Source organism: Oratosquilla oratoria, chromosome 20, assembly GCF_046742065.1.
Source record: "Oratosquilla oratoria isolate Oo_2021 chromosome 20, ASM4674206v1, whole genome shotgun sequence".
Classification (NCBI taxonomy): Eukaryota; Metazoa; Arthropoda; class Malacostraca; order Stomatopoda; family Squillidae; genus Oratosquilla; species Oratosquilla oratoria.
The window spans coordinates 45,192,332-45,215,567 of NC_134796.1; the positions used below are offsets into that span (position 1 = coordinate 45,192,332).

Genomic DNA, 23,236 nt, shown 5'->3' on the forward strand with positions numbered 1-23,236 from the left:
ATGGGAGGGTTTTGATTGAGAGGATTAGGAGACAAATAGAGGTTAGGAACAGAGTGGTTTTAGGAAAGGTAGGGGTTGCGTGGAAAAATATGGTACGACAGATATGTACGAAAGGTTTATCAAAGGGTAAGGATGTTTTTTGGGGGGTAGACAGGGTAGACAGGAAGGTACTGTGGGAGGTATTGCAAATATAAGGGATAGAAGGAAAGCTTTTAAGAGCAGTCAAGAGTCTTTACGAGAGGATTAGGGCCTTTGAATTATAAATGGAAAGAGCGAGTGGTTTGAGGTAAAGGTGGGACTGCGTCATGTCGCCATGGCTGTACAATTTGTACATGGATGGGGTGGTGCAGAAGGTAAATACATGGGTAATGGGCGGGGCATTGGAGATGGTTAAAGAAAACGGGAAAAATGGGAGCTAGTTGTCTGTTGACGACACTGCATTTGTAGCAGGATCAGAAGAGGGATTAAGAAAATAAGTGACGGAGTTTAAGAACGTGTGCGAAAGCAGAATTTTAAAGATAAAGGTGGGTTAAAGTAATGTGATGAAATGTACAAGGAGAGAGGATGGCAGAAATTTGGAAGCGAGTATTAAAGGAGAGAGGCTAGAGGAGGTGGATATATTTAGATGCTTGGGGTCGCGCGTGGAGGGAAAAGGAGTGGTGGAGGTAGATTGTAGACTGAGAGAAGCAAGTAAGTGCCTCGGGTGGATCAAAAAGTGTAATGGGAAATAGACATTCGAGAGTGGATGCTAAGAGGAGATTGTACGAAGGGGTCGTAATTGTGCCAACGGCATTGTATGAGGAAGAAACGTGAAATGTCTGAGAAGTATTAGTAGGGGTTACACGGTTGGATAGAATTAAAAACGAGGAGCTAAGGAGAGTTGGGGTGGAAAGGGAGTTGAGAGATAGGGTTGATGAAAGAGTATTGGGATGGTTTAGACACATGGAAAGAAGCGTGGAGGGCAGAAGTGGATAGGGTGAACACGATGGGGTGGCCGAGGATGAGATGGATGGATGGGGTAAAAGGGGCATTGGGAAAGAGGGGAATGTCTGTTGAGGGAGGAAGGGAGGAGGCAGAAGATAGGGGCAAATGGAGAATGGTTGTGTATGGATGATGATGCTGTGATGCATGTGGGTGGGGGATGTGGGGGGGTTAGGGAGTGGTTCTGTGTGAATGACATTTTGACGCAGCCCAAAGGGATTTCTCCCCGTCTTCTCTTTTTCTACATGAGGGGACGGAAGGGAGGGGGGGGGTCACCGATTAAATGAAGCGGCCTTGCTGTGGGTGTGCTATGTCTTGCTGCTTTGTTCTTCTGACCCAGGGCAGTGGGCGAGGTCTAGGGATGACCCGTCATCCAGGAGCCAAGATAAGAGAGAGGGAGGGAGGGAGGGAGGGGTGGTGAATGGGAGTGGAGTGGGTGGGGATGAAATGGGTGGGAGTGGAATTATGCCTTTTGACTTTGGCTACCTCCCTTGTAAGGGAGAAATAACCAGTATATGTATGTACTAAACCAAAAAAGAAAGTAGTTATAGAAGTCTTGATTGCCAATGATTTATCACCTCCCCCCTAAAAAAAATAATAAGATAAAAGAAGAGATATAAATTATCACAAATCTACACAGAGGGAAAATATAGAACAAATATATAGAACTACAAAATGTGGCATGTCATGCATAAAAAGACAAGAAAGGTTGTAATTGTTTTTTCATACTTAGAAGAGAAAAGGACAATACAGCAATTGTCCTTAGAACTATGGTAAATGTAGACGAGATTAACAAAAAAAAAACTGCTACTATGGGACGAAATATATGAAGAAATGAGATTTCACAAACATAGGGGAAACTTAAATGTAATCTGAGGATTCAAAATAATCAATAGTATGTTTTGAACTAGTGTCAAATATGTGGTAGTATACATGTGTTTATCCTTTCTCGTGAAATTCGCCAAGAAAATTACGTGACCGTGCTACCGAGGACATCCATATTCCCATTACAAAAAATTTAAACAAATATAAAACTCGTTGCCAAATGTACCCACTTGTGACGTATTGCATTCTAAACATTAATGGTTATGGCGTATCTCATTGTGAACGTCTCAGTTTTACAAATCCCCTAGAAAAATAGTAATTTATGTTAATTAACAAAAATAAGTGTTCCCCGGGATCAAGAAAAGAAACGTACACTGAACGCTCACCTGTGTGTTTACATTTCAACTCGAACGTTCGAAAAATTACCGTATTCTAGCACGGTCCCTAGCCACGCTCAAGGAGTTAGAACAAATTTAACGAATGTGTGATGGTACTGTCAACTTTACAGAAACTTGTGGCAACGCAGTTTGTTTCTTAAAATACAGAGCTAGGATTTTATCGGTGATGAAGTGTTTGAATTTTCAAAGAAATGAGACCAATTAGTTAAATTCCAACTCCCACCCTCACCCTACTTGCGGGGAGAACAATCAACAATCCAACAAAGATGGAGTGATAGAATTAAGTGTGTTGACTAACAGTGGTTTTATGTCCAATACATACAAAGGAGAAGATTATATTTGACATCATGGCCAGCGGAAGTGATAAACAGTAAGAATATTTGTCACATATCTTTGTGTACTGTGGACCATTATATTGCCATTGGCAAAGGTTGGGTTTTGGGTTGAAGTATTCTAAATTCCGAAAGGCCGTGAAATAGAAATGGACAGTCAGAAAAATCATATAAAGAGACGAGAAAATTCCTCACAATATGTATTTAAACTGACACTGAATAGTTACAGTAAATATAACTGGTCAAGCAGGTCTTTCTATGACATAAATTATAATAATAATGCTTATTTTAGTTCATTTTGACATAGTTTTTCAATTTAGGGGACATTTTTAGAATAATTCAAAGAGAACTACAGCATGGACCCAAAGTTGGTAAAATTTCAGAAACAAAGATATATAACATAAAACTTTTGTCCATTAGCTCTTTAGACTTTACCCTACCTAACCTAACGTAACCTAACTTAACCATTGTCCATTCCATAGAAAAAATGTATCTTTCATGTGCAGAAAAAAAAAGTATGTTTACATGTTACTGGAGTAGAACCCTAAAGTCTATGGGCAAAATGGTTCTAAATTTTTTTATTTTTTTTTTTTTTACCTAGTTGTATTTTACGGGAAGAGGAACTACGCTCATGGTGTCCCGCCTTTGTATCTCACAGTGTCTAGTTTGGTCTTAGATCTGTGTATGTTTTTTGCACACACTATTTTTTCATTCGGTTTGTTCCAGATGTCCACCACTCTATGTGGAAAACTGTTTTTCTTCAGATCTCTTTTATAACTATGTTTTTTTTTCTTTTCTTTCCATGTACTCTTGTGTTTCTCTTGTCCCAGTTTAAGTAGTCCTCTCTATCAAGTATTTCTGTGCCCCTCATGATTGTGTAGATGGTCAGTAAGTCACCCATTGTCCTGTGTTGTCGTATGACATGGTTTACATTTCTGATATTTATGCAGATGGGCATATCAGTCTTGGAGGTCTCATACACATCTGAGATTTCCTCTTCACCCATTCAGTTCAAAACATGGTAAAATAGTTCAAGCTGGTTAAAGGTATGGCAGCCGTACTCCGACATTTCATGGTTAGGAACTTAGGAGTATGGCACACTTCTATGCTCACCTCGAAGTTAGAAATTCAAAGGGCCGAAGCTGATGAGCTGTTAATTCCAGATTTGCTTCATATGGTAGGTGAGGATAGGTTGGGATATTATGTTAGGTTTGGTTAGGTAGGTTAGGTTTGATTGGTTTGATTAGGTTTAGTTAGGTTTGGTTATGTAGGCTAGGTTAATATATATGTCAAGGGCTTTTTCCCCCTTACAAGGGCCATAAATCCACTCCCACCCATTTCATCCCCCACATACTCCACTCCCATTCACCACCCCTCCCTCCCTCTCTCTTATCTTGACTCCTTCTGGATGACGGGTCATCCCTGCATCTCGTCCACTACCCTGGGTCAGAAACAATGCAATGAGACAGCACATCCACATCAAGGCCGCTTCATTTAATCAGCAACACCCCCCTTAGTCCCCTCATGTAGAAAAAGATATGGGAAGAAATCCCTTTGGGCTGCATCAAAATATCATTCACACATACTCCTTCACCCCATCCCCCACCCATTCCCTTCCATGCATCACAGCATCGTTCACACACAACCATTCTCCACTCACCCCTATCGTTTGTCTTCTCCCTTCCTTCCTCAACAGACATTCCCCTCTTTCCCAATGCCCCTTTTAACCCATCCATCCATCTCATCCTTTGTTGCCTCCTCATGTTCATTCCCTCCACCTCTGACTTCCACACCTCTTTTACTAATCTTTCTTCTCTCATTTTTTCCATGTGTCCAAAACATCCCAATACTTTTTCATCCACCCTATCTCCCAACTCCCTTTCCACCTCTGCTCTCCTCACCTCCTTGTTTGTCACTCTATCCAGCCTAGTAACCCTTACCATACTTCTCAGGCATTTCATCTCACACATTTAAACTCCTCCGATCATAATAACAAATACAGCACAATTGATACAATGCTTTATTCACTGTTATGATTGGCTATGAATACGGCAGTGACAGGCACATGCTCAGAGCACTGCTATACTTCTAGCCATGAATATTCGGAGTATGGCTGCTGTACCTATATCCTGTGCAAAACTAATTTCCTGTTCAATGAAAATTTGTATATATTGAGAAGTCCCTCCCCCCCTTATTTTGTCCAAGTAAGTTTGGGAAAAATACACCAAATATAAGTACGAGTGTGTTTTGTATGGGAATTTTATAAGGATGGCTGTAGATGTTTGAGTAAGATGCTGCTGGTGATGTTTGTTGGGTTTTGTGGGCATCGTGTGTGTGTGATGTATTGTAAGGGGTATTTAATTTATTGTAATTTACAAGTAAGGAACTAAACTAACTGGGCTCTGTCTCTTTCTCCCATGATTATGCCTAGTTTTGAATTCACTTAGGGTTTTAGTTTGGGCTAGTTCAACATCAAAGTTGTCTCAAGAGTTCATACATCTATATGGAAAATGGTTTTTCAACATCCTTTGGACAATCTGTAGTGTACACCATTTACTTCCTCTTCCAATTCCCTTGAATGATCTAAACACTATTATTAAATCACTTTCTTCTTTCTTTCAGCAATTCCAGGTCCAGTGCTTTAATCTCTAATCATGGGTGGTTTGGTTTGAAGGCTATTCATAGAACTGTGTGCCCATTATTCTTAAGTGCTGCTCTTGGGGAAGGATTTTAGTTTGCAAGTGTAGCCATTCTTTCAGAATTATTTTTGTGCTGCCAGTTATTGTTCGTAGGTATTTATTTTGTTTTGTTTGAAGGCTGTCTATGGTGAAGTGATAATTTTCACCATTCTGTTATATTTTGGCAGAAAAAAAGGTTAGCTTGTTTATGTATTTAGCACTATTATAGTTTATGATGGATTAGGCTTACATCAGATGATCCTACAAGATGGATGGCACAGCTGCCCAACCTACATAGCCCCTCCTCTTCGTCAAGGGGCTGTTGCATAGAAACATTAGGGATTGACACTCAGTGTCCTGAGACCAAGATCTCCATCAACTTTAACTGTGTATCTTACACCTTCTCACACATAGAGATCTGACAACTGACAAGCCCAAATACAGTGTTTAAAACTATCCACTTTCTCCAGCCTCTATCCTTTAAGACAGTTTATTTCCAACTCACTGCCATCCTCTTGCCTTGTACATCTCATCACTTTATGTTTACCCACATTTACCTTCAACTTTCTCCTATCGCATACCTTCCCAAACTTCGTCACTAACTACCTTACCCTTCTTCTGATTCTGCCACAAATGGAGTGTCGTATGCTGTAATTGAAATATAATAGATTTTACTTCAAACTTCACTTATTGGGAACTGCCTCACAGTAGTTTCAAATTGTCCTAGGATCCTTCCATAGATCTCTACAGGAAGAAATGTTGGATCGTCTTTCATCATATATAACTAATGCTTCTGTCTTTGAGGGTGATATGCTGAAGAGGTATTCATGAAAATAGTAAATGGGATGTTTAAGAAGGATTGTAGATGGTAAAAATGATTTTTTTTACGTGACTAGTTTCCATTTGGAAAAGAATGCTTTGTAGTTAATCTGTAGGGACTTCACTGAAGTCCATGAAATAAAGGCTGAATAAAACTTCAGTCAGTACCCCCATGACCATGGTTTTCATCAATCAATAATCATTGCCCCAAAGATGTAATATTAAGCTGAAGAATATTAAGTTTCTAGTGAAGTTTGTCTTACAGCTCAATCATTGCTGTTTCTGAAATATATTGTTTTTATATTTGGATGCACACCAGAAATATAAATATATTCTTGAACACCTCAATCATCGTACATGAAATAAATCCTCTTTTATGTTCAGGTGCTTGCCAGAAATATAGATATGTTTTCTTTTCTAATACAATTTTTTTTTTATACAGGTATGGGTTGATACTTCCCGGCCAGAAGAAAGCTTTGCAGAATCCTGGCACCAGGAAACTAAATCCTCTTCTGGATTCAGATGACGAACTAGAGAATGACGACAGCAAAGATGCTCCTCTGAATTGGGTGGAAGAGTCTTTGAAGGTTGGAAATAGATCTTGATAAGGAACTTTAGGCTTACCTTTATTTATTTATTTATTTATTTATTTTTTTATAATTATTTTTTCCAGTATACATTCTAATTGTAATGATACCATTGAAAGACCAGTGATCTGCATGTGTTGGTCCTGCAAAATGGACAGCAAAGCTGCTCATTGTCAGAATCTGTCAATCACCTAACTGCCATCAGGGGATGCACCTCTGAGAGTGTGACACTCGGTCTCTGTCAGCTTCAGCAGTGTTTCTCACACCTTTTTCACAGACACAGAGCTGACCACCGGTGACTGCTCTCCTCCTGTACCACTCTCGTAAGGTGACCCGGAAAAAGTCCCATAAGTATACAACACAGACAACACGTGATAGTAACAATAGTGCATTGAGTTTTGATGACTTGAAATTACATCCCCATAGAGGCTGGAAACAATTCCTGAGCCTTACCATGGATCTCTCTGGAAAGAAACTTTGGACTATTGCATTAGTGCATTTATCTAGTTATATCTCATGGGAAGGAGAGCTACACTCATGGTGTCCCGTCTCAGTATCTTGCCATGTCTAATTTGCTTTTAAATTCGTGTATGGTTTTTGCACACACTATTGTTTCATCTAGTTTGTTCCATACATCCACCACTGTGTCACTGGCTTACAGTAATAGGAATAGGGGAGCGGCAGTCAGCTCTTGAAGTGAAAAGGTGAAGGAAATACAATTGAAGTTGATAGAGAGAGCTCCTTAGGCATGGAAGAAAGACGAAGTGTCGAGCTATAGTCTACCTCCACTTGTAGGTGAGGAAGTTGATAGGTTTTGAAGATGGACGACAGAGAAATAAATATGTCTGCCATCCATCTTTGCAGGACCACCAGGTATCTGTCATTACTCTGTCTATATCTAATTGGTCCCTGTTAAAAATCTTATAGAATAAGCCTTGGAGGGTGTTAAGATGTACTCCAGAAATTGAATACAGGTTATGATGTTGCGCATTCTCATTACATATTTACTCCATTAATTGTGTTTCATACTAGACTTGTAAAAGTATATAATATTTGATATCTTTGAGATTAATGTAAATTAGAATTCGTTGAGTAAAGAAATCTCTGAAGCCTAGAGATCTATCTCAGATGGTAATCATGATGGTAATCATGTTAACTTGTTTTAGTTGTCTATGCATAATTGAAAATAATTATTCACTGTTTTTAGCATTAGATATCCTCATTTATATAGTTGATATATTTTATTATTTATTTATTTATTATTATTATTATTTTTTTTAATCAGAAAAGTGCTGGCAATGCTGCACAAAAAAGTCTGCAGAGGCGAATGTTAAGAGAAGCTCTGGAAGAAGATGCATCAGTCTTCCAGTATGATGAAGTGTATGATGACATCAAGGCATCTAATGCTGCTCAAAATGAAAAAAAGAAGACTGCTAATAAAAAGGTGTGTTTCTATCTCTGTCTAGACATTGGAAAGGAATATCATTCTTTCATCACTCCCACTACATTCTTCCCAGTCTCTCTATGGCACCCTGTATACAGTGAGTCCTCCTTATATGGTAATTCTTTATCCGGTAAATTCACAGTTATGGTATTTGGTAATTACTACCCTTGATTTTATTTACGGTAAGAAAAAATCACAGATACGGTATCCGCTAGATATTTTGAAGAGGAAAGAGCAGGGAGAAGGTACATCTGCCATATCCTATTATTACATGTTATAATGGGTTTGGTATACGGTAATTTCAATTTGCGGTAAGGTTTTCAGGAATGCATATGTACCGTATAAAGATGACTTACTGTACCTGCATGGGAAAGCGTCTGGCTCAGAATCACTCAATACTAGTTGCATATTCACACAGAAATGCAACACTTTCCAAGCTCCCACCAAAATGTTAAAAAAAATTCTCTACTATTATTTCATTATACTACAATTTTTCATTATTACAAATTTCAAGTCCAAAAGTGGGGACCATGAGTAATATCCAACAGGCATGGGAAAGCATCTGCCTCAGAATGATGCATTGTATCTCCACCAGCTCAAATTCTACCTTGTACTTTGTAAGACATTCCAGTTGAGTTCCTCACAAAGGATGTTCCCAACCGTTGACGTTTCCTGCATTATGGGACTACCCTATTTCTTCCAATTACTACAGATTCAGAGCAACTATGAGGGGATGGAGAGGGGGGTCACCGATTTAATGAAGCGGCCTTGCTGTGGATGTGCTGTGTCTTGCAACACTGCCTCTGACCCAGGGCAGTGGACAAGATGAAGGGATGACCCGTCATCCAGGAGGTGCCAAGATAAGAGGGAGGGTGGAGGGGAGTGGAGTGTATTAGGGATGGAATGGGTGGGAATGGTTTTTATGCCTTTTTCTTTTTGGCTACCTCCCTTGTAAGGGGGAAAAAGTCTGGGTATATGTATGCATGTATGTACTACAGATTCAAAAATTTGGCCAATAAACAAATATATAGTTGTCTTCACGGACCTGGACTATCAGCCAGCTTGGGTGACGCTCCTTTTCCTGCTAAAACCTGGAGGGTGTGTTAGGGGTGGGAAATGGCACACGCACAAATTGGGTGATACGTCTTACAGCCTACATCTAATTAGATTCATGATTACCCTGATTAGTGATGTGCTCCTAAACATATAAACATAGATATACAATTAATAGAATCCCAGCATTGCAGGATTACCAGTAGGATCCAGTTCCTTGTATACAAATATGACATTCATTAACATAATAGTTTTTCTTGTGTTGTATCTCCCAAGTTTTATATGTTATTAACGAAAACTTTGCTTTACAGCCAAAATATTTGGAAAACATCATGAAGAATGCAGAGAAGAGGAAGCTAGAGAACGAGAGAAGGCAAGAAAGAAAGATTCAGAAGGAAAGGGAAGAAGAAGGGGACGAGTATAAAGACAAGGAAGCTTTTGTAACTCCAGCTTATCTGAAGAAGTTAGAGGAAATGAAGAAAGCTGAAGCTCAAGATAAGTTGGAACAAATGAGGGAAGGTAAGCTTGTTATAGCCATTTTTTATTACTCTTGTGTATTTAATTGGCAATTATCTGATTTTATTCCAAGTCCTTGAATTTGCATATGTTTTACATTGTCTTAAATGTGCTTTTCACATTTCAGAAGGAACGGATGTTCTGAAGCATAAGAACTTTGGGGTATTTTATAATCATCTTTTCAAGCAGCGACTCGGTGAAGATGTAAAGAAGGAACCTGAAGAGCCTGTCAAATTAAGAAAAGACGAAGGTGCAGCAGACAAGAGAAGAAGTAAACACTACAGAACCCAGCGGGATCTGAGCGAGTCACCCCAGCGGGAGGTTACTAAAGAACCAAAGATTAAGAAGGAGAGGGTTTCAAGTGAGTCTGAAGATGAAGATAATGCTCCCATAGAAAGTTACAGAGGCAGAAGAGAGAGATATGCAAAACAGAGGGAAGCTGAGAAGAGGAATCAGGGGTTGGATAACAGGCAACGTAGCGGTGACAAGGAAAATTCATCACGAAGGGTTAGTGCAGGACACAAGTACAAGAAAAGGTCACGATCTCGATCTTCCAACAGAAGAACAAGATCAAGAAGTCCGCATTACCATCAGAAGCGAAGTAGATCAAGGAGTCCGAAACATCACAGAAGAAGTAAGTCTAGAAGTCCTAGAAATAGGAAAACCAAGTCGAGAAGCCCTAGGAACCTGAAGAGGAGTCGATCGAGGAGTCCAAGAAGTTTCAGAAACCATAGGGAGAGCAGATCCAGAAGTCCAAGGAATCGGAGACGAAGCCGATCCAGAAGTCCTAAGATTAGGAAGAGAAGCAGATCAAGAAGCCCGAAGAACCAGAGGAGGAGTAGGTCGTTTAGCCCGCACCAGAAGAGGCAGTCGAGGTCGCAGGATCGGAATCACATGGACAGAAGCTTCGGAAGAAAGAGCTCCTCAAGAAGCCCACACCAGGACCGACACAGAAACAGAGATCATATTAGGAAACAGCCCAAGTCGTCTCAGCGGCATGCTAAGCCCAGTGGAAGTCCAAAAGGCCGGTCTCGAAGTCCGAAGGCTTTGGTCGTGAAGGAGGAAAAGAAGACTCCTGAGAAGGAATCCTCATCAGGTAAAGATAGCAATACAAACAAACCAGTTGTAGTAAAGAAAGAAAGTGAACAAGAAGAGAAAGAAAAGAGAATGGAAAGAATAAGGAAAATATTTTCAAAGAGAACAGTCGGAGAAAGGTATGAACTTGCTCTCCAGAAATATTTTGAACGTAAGGCAGAAAGAGAGGCCAATGGGGTATCTTTATAGGTCCTTAAAGTTATCAATACTGCCTTGTATTGATATATCAGGTCATACTAGGTACATAAATGGTTGGTAATTTTTTACCATGTAAGTACTTTCAAGTGTAATTGTCATTGTTTTCCATTTTTATTTCATTTTGAGAAACAAATGGGATCTGAAGAGGACTTGGTATAGTTTTGTAGCATCTTTCCTGAAATTGATTACTCTGAACTGAGACATGTTTATAATTTCTAAGATTTCAGAATATTTGAAATTAGTTTTTTCTTAAAAAAAAAGATGGTGTAATCATGTATAAAAAAGTTAATCATGATAGTTTCAAAATTTGCAGAAGTAATAATTTACTGATCAATACTTAAGATTTTTGACAAATTGCTACAAATATAAGTTAAAGATATACTGTAATGGCCATTATTATTATCAACCAGATATTTTGTGTCGTCAGAACAGGAGATCCACCTTTTGTTTTGAATAAATTTTTTTCCATGTCTGGGTGTATACAGACTTAGTAAACAGGAATTTTCAAACAAGCAAACACAGATAAACCAACATGAAAATATCTCCCTCATCTCTTCTCCTCATCCAGTCAGCAGTTATCTGTAAAGCGAGGTAGCTTGGCCTTGGAGAGGATCATCATTACTATCATATTCACACCCATCACCCGAGAGGAATCTCGTTATTATTTTCACTCTTGTTATGCAACTCTTATTCATGACACCCTACTCACATCATGAGAAAATTGCACCTCACAATTTTCCCAGCAATACATACCAAAAGACCTTGTCCCCTTAAAAGGGGGATGGCCAAGCAATCTATTCTGTCTCGATAGAAGGGCTTCTTTATCCTTGCAAGGGAAATAGCCAAGTATTACTAACAATATATTGGTGGTTAATCCCTTTCATCGAGTGGTCATCACACTCGTCTCCATTTTCAACCCTGTCTCGCTTACATGCATTTCTACGTTTCTGACGTCCTAACCTGTGGTCTTGTGACTCTCTTCTCCCCATTCACCCACCATTTCCCTGCTCTCACTCATATCACCACCAATTTGTTTATCGATAAACAATATTTACTTCCGTTCTCGTAACACGACCATACCATCACAGGTCATCCTGTTCTGCTTGGACTCCCGGTCACATTTGTACCTCATTCCCTTCATGAATTCTGTCATTCCCTACTTTCTCGTGTTTTGTAATTCAGTGTGAAGCCCTGAAGCACATCATTTCCACTGCCTCAGTAGTTCTCTTTTTTTAATTTATTGTCCAGTTCTAATATATAAGTCTGCACAATTACTGCTTCATTTCTGTTATCACTTATAGACATCCTTTTCCATACCTACACTATTTCCCCCCCACAAAGAACCAAGCCATGCTTTGAGTGCCACTATCTTATAAGGGGAAAAGGCCTTTGGTATAGGCCATGTATGCACACACTCAAGGCACCTACCTTCTCTCCATCCCCCATTCTTGGCCCCTATCTTCTTAGTCTTCCACTTTCATGTAGACCCATATCTAGATATCTATAACTTTTCTACCAACTCTATTTTCTTCACATACAACTGTAAATGAACCTTGTACTCTCCACTCTTGTGTGTCAACATATCCTACTGTATGATACATTAACTCAAATTTCTCCTAAGAAACCCTACCAAATTGACTCACCAACTTCTTCAAGCCCTCGTCTGTTTCTCCTAGCAGAATAGTGTCATCCCTGTACACTAGGCTGTTGAACTTCCATTTCAACTCATTTTCATGCAACCTCGTTCCACTTTTCATAACTATTCACCTCTCATATCCATGCAACCTTGTTCCACTTTTCATAACTATTCACCTCTCATATCACATGAGTGTATGGAGTGTAAGGAAAAGATTTACATGCAATCAAGGTCTTGTATGATGAATGTAAAGCTTGTGTGAGTGCGGTGGATAAGGAAAGTGAGATCCTTGGGTTAAATGATGGCTTGTAGAAGGGATATGTAATGTCACCGTGGTCATTTAACTGATATATGGATGGTGTGATGAGAAAGAAAGGTATCTTGTATGTGTGAATATTTTGACGCAGTCCGAAGGTATTCCTCCCTGTTTTCTCTTTTTTTCTGCATTATGAGACAGGGTGGTCGCAGGTTAAATGAAGTGGCCTTGATGTGGATGTACTGTGTCTTGCTGCATTGCTTCTGACCCAGGGAAGTGGGTGAGATGCAGGGGTGACCTGTCATCCAGGAGGAGCGAAGAAAAGAGGGAGGGAGGAAGGGGTGGTGGATGGAGAGGAGTATGTGGGGATGAAAGTGGTGGGAGTGGATTTTGCCTTTTGATTTGACTACCTCCCTTGCAAGTGAAAAAAAAAACTTGGTATATGTGTGTATGTATGTGTTTGCCAGATGTATGCTGTTTAGACTAACTTTACAAAAAGAAAATATAATTGTACTGAATGAAATGACACTGAGATTGACAGATGTGGAAGGAGAGTAGGTAAAATCACAAGTGTCGATGAAAGAATTGGCTGAGGATTTATTTAGTATGAGAAGAGTTGGACAAGTGAGGTGGCTAGGTATAGGATGAGAAATCCTCATCTCTGACTCGTTAAACCATATGAAAATTGCACCTGTCTTACAGCAGTGACCAGAGAATATAAAAGAAAAAGAAAAGAGGAATATAAAAGAGTCGGAGATGAAATGATGCAGTGCAAACATAAACATCATGTTAAATGGGAAGAGAGAGTGTCCGGGGATTTTGAATAAAAGAAATTATTCCAGAAGCAGGTGAAGAATACACAGTCTGGGTTCCAGTACTTTTAAGTCCAATCCAAGCACTTCATGCTTACGTGGAATATCCGTGTGAGTTTCAACAGAAGTTGCTTGCACCCTATGGTGATCTCGAGGTGTTTGATTCAGAACATCATGGGGTGCTTTGGAATATAATTTGGAAACAAGATTCCAGATGGTTTTGCCTATACTCTGTGACAGAGTGCTCTGAAGTGTGCCCAGATTTTTCCTGTTGATTCAGGAGCAGGACAAAAGTGCATCCTTCCACTAGCATTTTTCGCTAACCTCATCTTTGCCAAATATTTAAACATCGTGACGAATGTGGATAGAAGGTAAAGCGAACACGGGCTGAGGAAAATACTTTTACTCCTGACTAGTTTCGCCTGAGTGGCATCTTCAGAGGAATAGAGTTTGAAGTCAAGTTGGTCAATATATATGGCATAAAAGGAAATGTGGCAATGTGTCAGGTTGGTCCCCTACTCGATGTTATCAATGTTATCATGGATGTTGAAAACGGACTCCATTGCCTTTCTTTCTTGTCGTGTGATGTTATCCATAAGAATTTTTGCCTTGTCCCATTTTGGTAGATGGCCTCGTTTGTTGACATGGTTTACTATCACACTGCTAACCCTGTGGTGTCTAACATCTGCTTGGTGTTCTTTTATTCTAGTGTCTAGGCCCCTGCTAGTTTCACCGATGTATTTCCTATCACATCCACCACACGGGATTTCATATACTACGCTGTTTTTATTTAATGTTGGGTGTTGTTTCCTGATTATAAGGTCCTTCACTTTTGTACCTGTAGAAGTCACAAGATGAATGTTAGAGGACAATAAGATTTTGTCTAGGTCTCTTGTTAGAATGGAATTTGGGACCACCCAATACTTAGTGTTGGATTTTTCTCTTTTGTTGTTTAGTATATTATGGGCATTCTCCTCCAGGGTGCAAAGTAATACTTTGGAGTATTTGAGTCCTTCAAAAGTCGTTTTTATCATTTTTATTTATTTCGCTAAAAATTCGTCACTGCAGATACGAAATGCTCTCAAGAACAGGCCTATCACCACACCAGTCTTTGTCCCCTTATCATGTGCACTGTAGTAATGAATGAAGTCATTCTTATTCATCAGTTTCCTGTAAACTTTGAATTTAACATCACACCCTGACCTTATTAATACGGTGTCTAGAAAATGTAGTTGTCCGTCTATCTCACTTTTGATTGTGAATTGGATATTAGAATTCACACTATTGAGCTTAGATAATAAGTTTTCAATTTTTGTATTGTAGTGGGTAATATGGGCTAAAGCAGCAGCACGCTTTGTCATCATGAACAAAATACACAGAGCCCCTGATCCAGATGCACAGTTCAGCCACACGACGACCAACAGGTGGACAATTGGTCCACCCGCTGCGATAACTCATCACACCGACAGATGATGTCGAGTGGGGGACCAACCTCACACATTGCCACATTCCCTTTTATGCCATATATATATTGACCAACTTGACTTCAAACTCTATTTCTCTGAAGAAGCCACTCAGGCGAAACTAGTCGGGAATAAAAGTAATTCCCTCGGCCCGTGTTCCCTTTAAACAAGGAAAGATTAATGGAACTCCAGGTCTGTGGATCAAAACCAAGATCCAGATGTTGAAGGAATTACTAAATATACAATTCAGTCTTTCTATGCCTGTGGCAAGGACATTGAGGTTTTTGAAAATTTAACATACCTTGGTGCAATAGTGCGGTGACAATGGTGAGTCCTGGCAGGAAATCATTTGAATAACTGACATGGCCCATGCTATTATGGACTCGCACAACCAGATTTTATGCTCCTTGTCTTGACTGCATGGCTAAAACGTGTACCGAAGGCTGATAAGGAGAGGTATTTCATCATCATTGGTACTGGAGGCTTTTGTAGAATTATGGGATATCATTGGTATAGTTTTGTACCAAACCAGTAACTACTCCAAAAGACTCAGTCAAAGCCTGTTACCAGCACAATCCTTAAAATATTTGAATGCTATGTGAGCATGTGGCATGCTTTCCTGATATTGATCCCACTCGGAGGATTGTGTCTATAAGAAAGAACTTTTGGTGGAGGAAATGAAGGAGATATCTGTAGAACTCGGCTGGAACAAGTCGACTGAGAGCCATTTGTAATGGGATGGGCGCTTGCTCAGGGGAGCTGTGGGGAATGGCATCAGTGTATTTGGAGCAACATGCCCCCTGGTGTGTGTTTCCTAATTATAATGATGAAGTAAATGATTTAAAAAAGCCAAAAGTAAAGATGGAGAATAAGAATTATGGACATGGCTTACATTTAATAAAAGAAACTGGGTACTTGAGGCTAGAGTAGCTGAAATGTTAATCCCTAGACTAGTAATTGGCTAAACGATTGTAAACAGTTGTTCTAAATGGCAAATATTAGGAATGGAATCCTTGGTGTTCTGTTCTTGAGGCACTTCTATTCATAGTATATATAAATGACAGATGGACTGAAATCTATTGTTTACAAATTTGCTGATGACACAAAACTGTGAGAAATGGCAAATGATCACTTAAACCAATTAGATATTCTAGAAAATTTAGATATACTACAGCAATCGTCTGAAAGGTGGCTAATGAAATTTAATGCAAGTAAATGTAAGGTTATGCACATAGGTAAAAACAACAATAAGTAGATAGTGAAAAGGACCTCTGCATGATTATCATTGATGATCTCAAATCATAAGCAGTGTATTTCTGTCTCAGAGGGTAAATACGATTCCGAGACTAATTGGATGATCTTTTGATTTGAAAAGTCCATCTGTCATTATCAAGCTATATAAATCGTTTGTTCATCCACATTTGGAATATGCTGTTGCTCTTTAAAGACATTGACAGATTGGAAAAAGTACAAGGTGAGCCACAAAACTGATTCCAAATATCGGAAATAAATCATACAAAAATTGACTAAAACATATGAATCTGTCCCCCCCCCTCAAAAAAAAAGAAGAAAAAAAACACGGACTCAAGGGTGATTTGATACAGGTCTTTAAGATTCTAAAAGGAATTGAGAGCATCAAAAGTGATGAAATTTACACACTGTGAATCAGACAAGAAATAATGGTCTCGAGCTGTCAGGAAGTAGATTTAATTTGGAAGTGGGTATAAACAACTTTGCCAGCCATGTAGTAAATGAATGAAATAAACTTCCTGCAGAGGTAGTGTAATGTAGTACAGTTTGAAGTTTTATGATTCATTTAGATAAGCACCTAAGCAATATGCTGTAATGCCTGCCATATATTTTATTTTTTATTATGTATTCATTATAAATTATTGTTCTTTTTCTGTTTGTTTATTATCAATATCTGTCGGAGAGGGGGGGTCGCCGATTTAATGAAGCAGCCTTGCTGTGGATGTGCTGTGTCTTGCGACACTGCTTCTGACCCAGGGCAGTGGACAGGGTGCAGGGATGACCCGTCATCTAGGAGGTGCTAAGATGGGAGGGGTGTGGAGTGTTTTCGGGGATGGAACGGGTGGGAATGATTTTATGCTTTTTCCTTTTTGGCTACCTCCCTAGTAAGGGAGGAAAAGCCTTGGTATATGTATGTATCTACTTTTTCACCCCGCATCTGACCTAGCTATGGAACACTAGGTCTTCTGCCAGCATGTTCTTCCTTTGTAATCCTTTGTAGGTAGAATAAGGAGTAAAAGGAGAACTGAATGGGTACAAATTAGTAATAAAGAAATAGTAGATACCTTAGCAAAAAATCAGTAAGGATAAGTATGATGTGAATGAACAATTGACAAGTGGGGTTAGGTGATGAGAGAGTGGTTAGCAAGATTGTACCTTATGAGAGAAAAGTGCCTGAAGAAAGGAAGAAAGCATGTATTGTTCTAAATTTTAAAGGAAGATAAACCAAACTTGACTGTACGAACTATGAGTATTATGGTAATAGGTTGTTGATTACCAAAGGTTAGAATATACGAGTAAATAAGGTAACGATAGAAACAGTTTATGAAAGATTATTGAAGTTTTCACAAAGGAAGGTGATGTGTTGATCATATATTTTCATTAAGACTAGGTTTCCAGTCAAATAATTTTGAGGGTAAAATAGTGATTGGTTAAAGTGTATATTTCACTCCCACATATAATCTTATGACTGAAACATTTCAGTAAATTAGTGGGAGTGGGAGATTAGTCTGTACAGACTGTCAGACTGTGATTAAACTCCAGTAATGGAGTATAAGACTATGGCAGCTATTATGTTGTCTTCAGCTAGAGGATATGGTATCTTTATTGTGTCATTCCCAATGACGAATCTAACTGTGCTTCAAGTTCTTATTTTTTTTTTTTTTTTCCTTGGTGTTCATTGGAAAAGTACCATCCTTAGAGCCCAGTCACACTAAGCTTATGACCCGTTTTCGACCGCTGGTGATCAGGTGGTCGCCGGCCAGTTGCACATAGTCTTTGGTAGTCGGTGGTGTCTAGGGTCTACCAACTTCTCCCTCTTGTATTGCCATCTTTGTCTCCCCCCCCCCTTTTTTTTTTTTTAATATTCTTTCTGTTTCTTATTACTTACACCTTTTAGCCTTTGAAAACTGTAATGTCCATTTCTCTACTTTTTAAAAGGTCGCCAACCGATTGCTTGATTTTCAGTCAAAGGTGGTCAGAAACAGGTCATAAGCTTGGTGTGACTGGGGCTTTAGCTCTGGGTTGAACTAGTTGATACATGTATAGAATTTAGTGCACACAAATGTTGTTCTTTAATAGGTATTTTTATTCAGTGCCACTGCACTAAAACTTCATTTTTAACTATCAAAGACCAGTTATACATTGTAGATTCTTTTCTGGTGAATGGCAAGCATTTTTATTTAACTGGGGGGGAGAAAGTCTGTGGACTCAAAGGGGTCATAATGAATCCAATTTTGTCGACTCAGTCTTCCTTTCAGCTAAATGAAATGTATGGTATTATCCAGAGTGGATTTTTAAATTATGCCTCTAGTTTGAAAGGCTTTAGTATAGTATCCTTCTCCTAAGGTCTCAATTGTCTGAGATCTGTTGATTAATTGATTAGGATCATGTTTGTGAGGCCTACCCAGTGTCCATGACAGTGTTGCCACTGTCATCTATGCCAGTTCCCACGAACAAGTGAGATTTTTTCCACAAAATTCCTACAAGGAAATCTAGATTTCCACATTTTTTTCCCACATAAAGAAGGAATTATTATATACTCAAATAAGTTCATTGCAACATATAATTTGCTCACAAAACATCCCATGTGAGCAAATTTCTCAGACACCATTTTGTGGAAAATTCCCCACAAAATGGAATCGGTGGGCCATGGCCAGATTCTTGAAGGCCACAGGTCTCCCGTAAGATCTGAGGTAACAGTGATGTTATAAGGATTGACCAGTCAAAACCTGTAACAACTTAACATTTTCGATTTGTGATTGTAGCACAGTTTGAAATTATACTTCTAAAGGTATTATTGATGTTTGATAACATGTTTTACCTACATTTGTCTTCAGATTTGAGTATTACAATTTAAAGGGCCTGAAGAAGTAAATTGATTTGAATGAACATAAGAATGAAGGAGACTGCAAGAGACCATGAGGCCTACACTAGGCAGCTCCATATTATTGAGTCAAGGCATCCTTTTTGATAGGAATGAACATTTGAGTCGTAGTTGTAATGATGCATGCCGCACATCATGCATATTTTACATCCCCCTTTTACTGGGGATTAATATTTTATAACTTAGTCTTACTATTGCTGAAGTGAGTTTGTCCATAAATGTACTGAACATTTAATCTAATGAGCATTTTGCATTTCTTTAATGATGAATGTTAGATGAGCATTGACACTTGAAATTTGCATCAAATAACGTTTTTCATTGATACTGATATTTTGTAATGGGATCAGTGACTTGGTCATGGTGGTTGTGCAGGGTAGACAGCGGAGCTGCCCATTTGAAAAAAAAAAATTCGACTCCGTCGCATCCATTAGGAGGTACAACCCTGAGGGGCTGACACTTGGTCTCTAGAATGGGCCCAAGATATCTTATCAACTTCATTTTTTTTTTTTTTTTTTTTTTTTTTTTTTTTTTTTTTTTTTTTTTTTAAATAGCTTACAGCTGGTGATGACTCCCCTCCCTCTACCACTTTCAGTTGATGGCATGGAAACTGTCCCACACAAATACTTGATAGACGACAATCCGAAATTTCTTCCCAGAGATATCTGTAGGAGTGCCTGAGGGTCATTGCCAGCCACTGTGGGGATGTGGGTTTTTCACAAACCTAATTTATTTATTTATTTTTGTTTTGTTTATTTTTAATATATGCGACTGTCATAAAAATTATCGGATTGATGTCGCTGTTACTAGCGAATTTCTCTCTCTCTCACACACACACACACACACACATATTATATATATATATATATATATATATATATATATATATATATTCAAGGTCAAGGTAATGAATTGGAGACCCTGGATTTACCACGGCCTTGGAGTAAGTTTTGGGCTCGTGATCGACAACTATTACCTTCCTGAATGAGAGATCAATGCCCATGTATGGCTCGATCTGCGGTCAATGCTGTCACCTTACACTCACATACACATATATAGAAGCTCTGAGTTTTCATCTGAAAGGGTAATAGCTGTCAATCATGAGTCCATCACTTGATCCAAGAAACTCCTGGAAAGAACTATCGCCTGAAATCATAACTGTTACAGCCAAGTCGCCTCACCAGACTCGACTCGGCAGGTAATGTCCTTCTCGCCTTGAAAGCTGGCCCAAACGATGTAGTAGCATAAACGAGGTAATTGATAATAATAAGCTTATTTGGCAATAAATCAGATACAGATTAAAAAAAAAACATGGTTCGGAATTACAATAGCCGAGGATAACAAAAAGGCCCGCGGTGGGACTCGCTATTAACGTCATTTGTAATGCAAAGTTACAATCCAACTTGTTCAACGCGTGAGGATGCACATTAAGTATGACCCCTACAGTTATTAGAATGTAAAATTAAACTGTAATGTTACATGTACAATGCATTAACTGGATCCAATTGAATTGCTCACCATGTTGAAAATAAAGATTGGTATGTGAACTACGCAATGAAATAAATAAATAAAATTCAGTTCAAGAGTTTATTCAACAAAAGAAAACAAAAATTTATACATATACAAAATTTTACAAAATAACTTGTTGAAAAGGGAGGGCGTGAAACAAAGCTTATGGGGAAATGCTCTTCCTTTAGGTAAAGAATTATTTTTATTGTTTTATTTTATTTGTTTATTTTTTCACAATTTAGTATAATATATATTTTTTTTTACAATGAGATGAAATAACACTCGCAGACTTGTGACAGAACGCCTGCTAACTCCGACCTCACGTGGGACTCGGGGTCACGTGTGAACATCCCACCTTGTGGGGGTCAGGCGGAGTTCTGGTTTCGCGGTGGGGAGAGAGGTCAGGTCGATCGTTGACGAGACGATAATTGCTCACTGCGCGGATCCGGGTCACATGTAACCGTCACCTGCAAGAACAAGAAAAACAAACAAAAAAAGAGCAGCAGACTTAGGCGGTACAAGACAGTTTCTCCATGAATACAATCATGAAATGGGCCTAAAATGTTCAATATACTAATACTTATATATTAATGACTTTTTGAAATATTGTTTGAATGTTGAATATGAACATGATATTCAGACATTTCTTCGTAGCATGGAATAAAAACGATTATATTTGCAAGTTTGACGTTTTTACGGAAAAAAAATATATATAACGCACGTGAAGAGAATAACTTGTACATCTGTAGGCTATACTAAGTATATTTTCATTTCATTTCTGCAAAGTAATCTCGCGTTGATTTCCGGTGGGCATATATATACGAGATGACGTTTGGGAATTTTTTATTTACTAATTTCAACTTTTGGCGCTCGTTGATCTCCGGCGGGCATGTAAGTATACGAGATGACGTTTGGGGATTTTTTCTTTATTAATTTCAACTTTTGGTGCTCGTTGAAATGATTCTATTATATGACCACACACACAATGAATGAGAAAGTGAGAAATAAGAAGGAAACGAGAGATATGGCAGGGGGGAGTTAGAGATATGGAGGGTGGGAGATAAAAGAAATAATACGACAGGACAGTGCGAGAAAAAGATATGGCGGGTGGGGGAAGAGAGAGAGAGAGAAGGGGGAGGGATAGAGAGATATGACGGGGGGAGACAAAAAATATGAAGGGGGTGAGGGACAGAAACAGATATCGGGGGGAGGGATAGAGATAGACGGGGGGGTGGGGCATATGCTCTGGGGCGGCCACTCAAGTCTGGATATGCCGACCACAAGGCTGACAAAATAATTATAATGAAAAAAGAGGTCAAAAGAACCCTCAATATTTTACCGTAATATACGAATTTTGCGTTAGAATGAACGGAATATGAAATATTTTTTCCGTTATCTTTTCTGCAATAGGGAGAATAAATAAATAAATAAAATTGTTTAGTTATTTCGCAAACCAATAGCTATAATATGCAGTAAGGGTTAGTGGAGATGGGGGGGGGTCACTGAATGGGCACTTCGGCATGTAAGGTCTCCGAGTGTGAGAGAAATATGGCTGGAGGAAAGAGACAGAGAAAGAGAAATATGGCGAGAGGAGGAATAGAGAGAGAGAATGACATGGGGGAAAGAGAGAAAGAAATATGGCGATGGATAGAAAGAGAGGGTGATATGACGGGAGGAAGGAGAGAGATGGCAGGAATAAGGGATAGAGAGAGATGTATAAAAGGAGTTGGGGTAAAGAGAGAGACAGAAAAACATGGCAGTGGGAGGGATAGAGAGATATGGCGGGGGAGGGGCGAAAGAGAGAAATGGCGGTGGAAAAGGGAGAGAGAAATGGTGATACTAGAGAAAGAGGGATGGCGGTATAAAAGAGAGATGGCGTTGGAAAAGGGAGAGTGAGAAATATGGCGTGGGAGGATATTATATATATATACGCATATATATATATATATATACATATATATACATATATATATATATATATATATATATCACGATCACGAATCCCTTAACCCCCCGGGGTCGTAGGGGCACTGCATCGATGAACAATTCAGTAGTGACCTCCATCTTTCACGGTCGTGGGCAAGGGCCTGGGTCTCTGCAAAGTTCTTCCCTGTCCATTCTGTGATATTGTCTACCCACTTCTTCCTCTGCCTGCCTCGTCTCCTCTTCCCCTGAACTGTCCCTTGGAGGATGGTTTTTGATAGTCCGCTGGACCGTGTCACATGTCCATACCACTTCAGCTTTCTCTTCTTCACTGTGGTCAGGAGGTCTTCATAGTGCTTCACATGCTGTGAGATCGTCTTGCGCACTTCTTCGTTTGTGATGTGATCTGTGTATGAGATGCCAAGGAGTCTTCTGAAACATCTCATTTCCATTGCCTGGATCTTTCTCTGCAGTTCTGCTGTCAGCGTCCATGTCTCACATGCGTACAGGAAGATGGACAGGACTAATGCATGGAGTAGCTTCAGCTTTGACTGGAGACAGATGTTCTTATCTCTCCAT

At 39.2% G+C, this 23,236-nt stretch overlaps 1 protein-coding gene across 1 annotated transcript; it reads left to right on the forward strand.

The window, feature by feature from the left end:
- Positions 1-2,196: 2,196 nt before the first annotated feature.
- LOC143036530 (uncharacterized) lies at positions 2,197-19,138 on the forward strand. The gene is made up of 5 exons (XM_076204000.1): positions 2,197-2,574; positions 6,476-6,620; positions 7,906-8,064; positions 9,429-9,636; positions 9,761-19,138. Exons 1-5 carry the CDS (start codon positions 2,552-2,554, stop codon positions 10,915-10,917), a joined length of 1,692 nt encoding a protein of 563 aa, XP_076060115.1. The 5' UTR covers positions 2,197-2,551; the 3' UTR covers positions 10,918-19,138.
- The last annotated feature ends 4,098 nt before the right edge of the window (positions 19,139-23,236 follow it).

Coding starts and splice junctions, on each gene's coding strand:
- LOC143036530 (XM_076204000.1), top strand. CDS start 2,552: ATGGCCAGCGGAAGTGATAAACA. Junction 2,575..6,475: donor GCCAGCGGAAGTGATAAACA/GTAAGAATATTT, acceptor TTTTTTATACAG/GTATGGGTTGATACTTCCCG. Junction 9,637..9,760: donor GTTGGAACAAATGAGGGAAG/GTAAGCTTGTTA, acceptor TTCACATTTCAG/AAGGAACGGATGTTCTGAAG.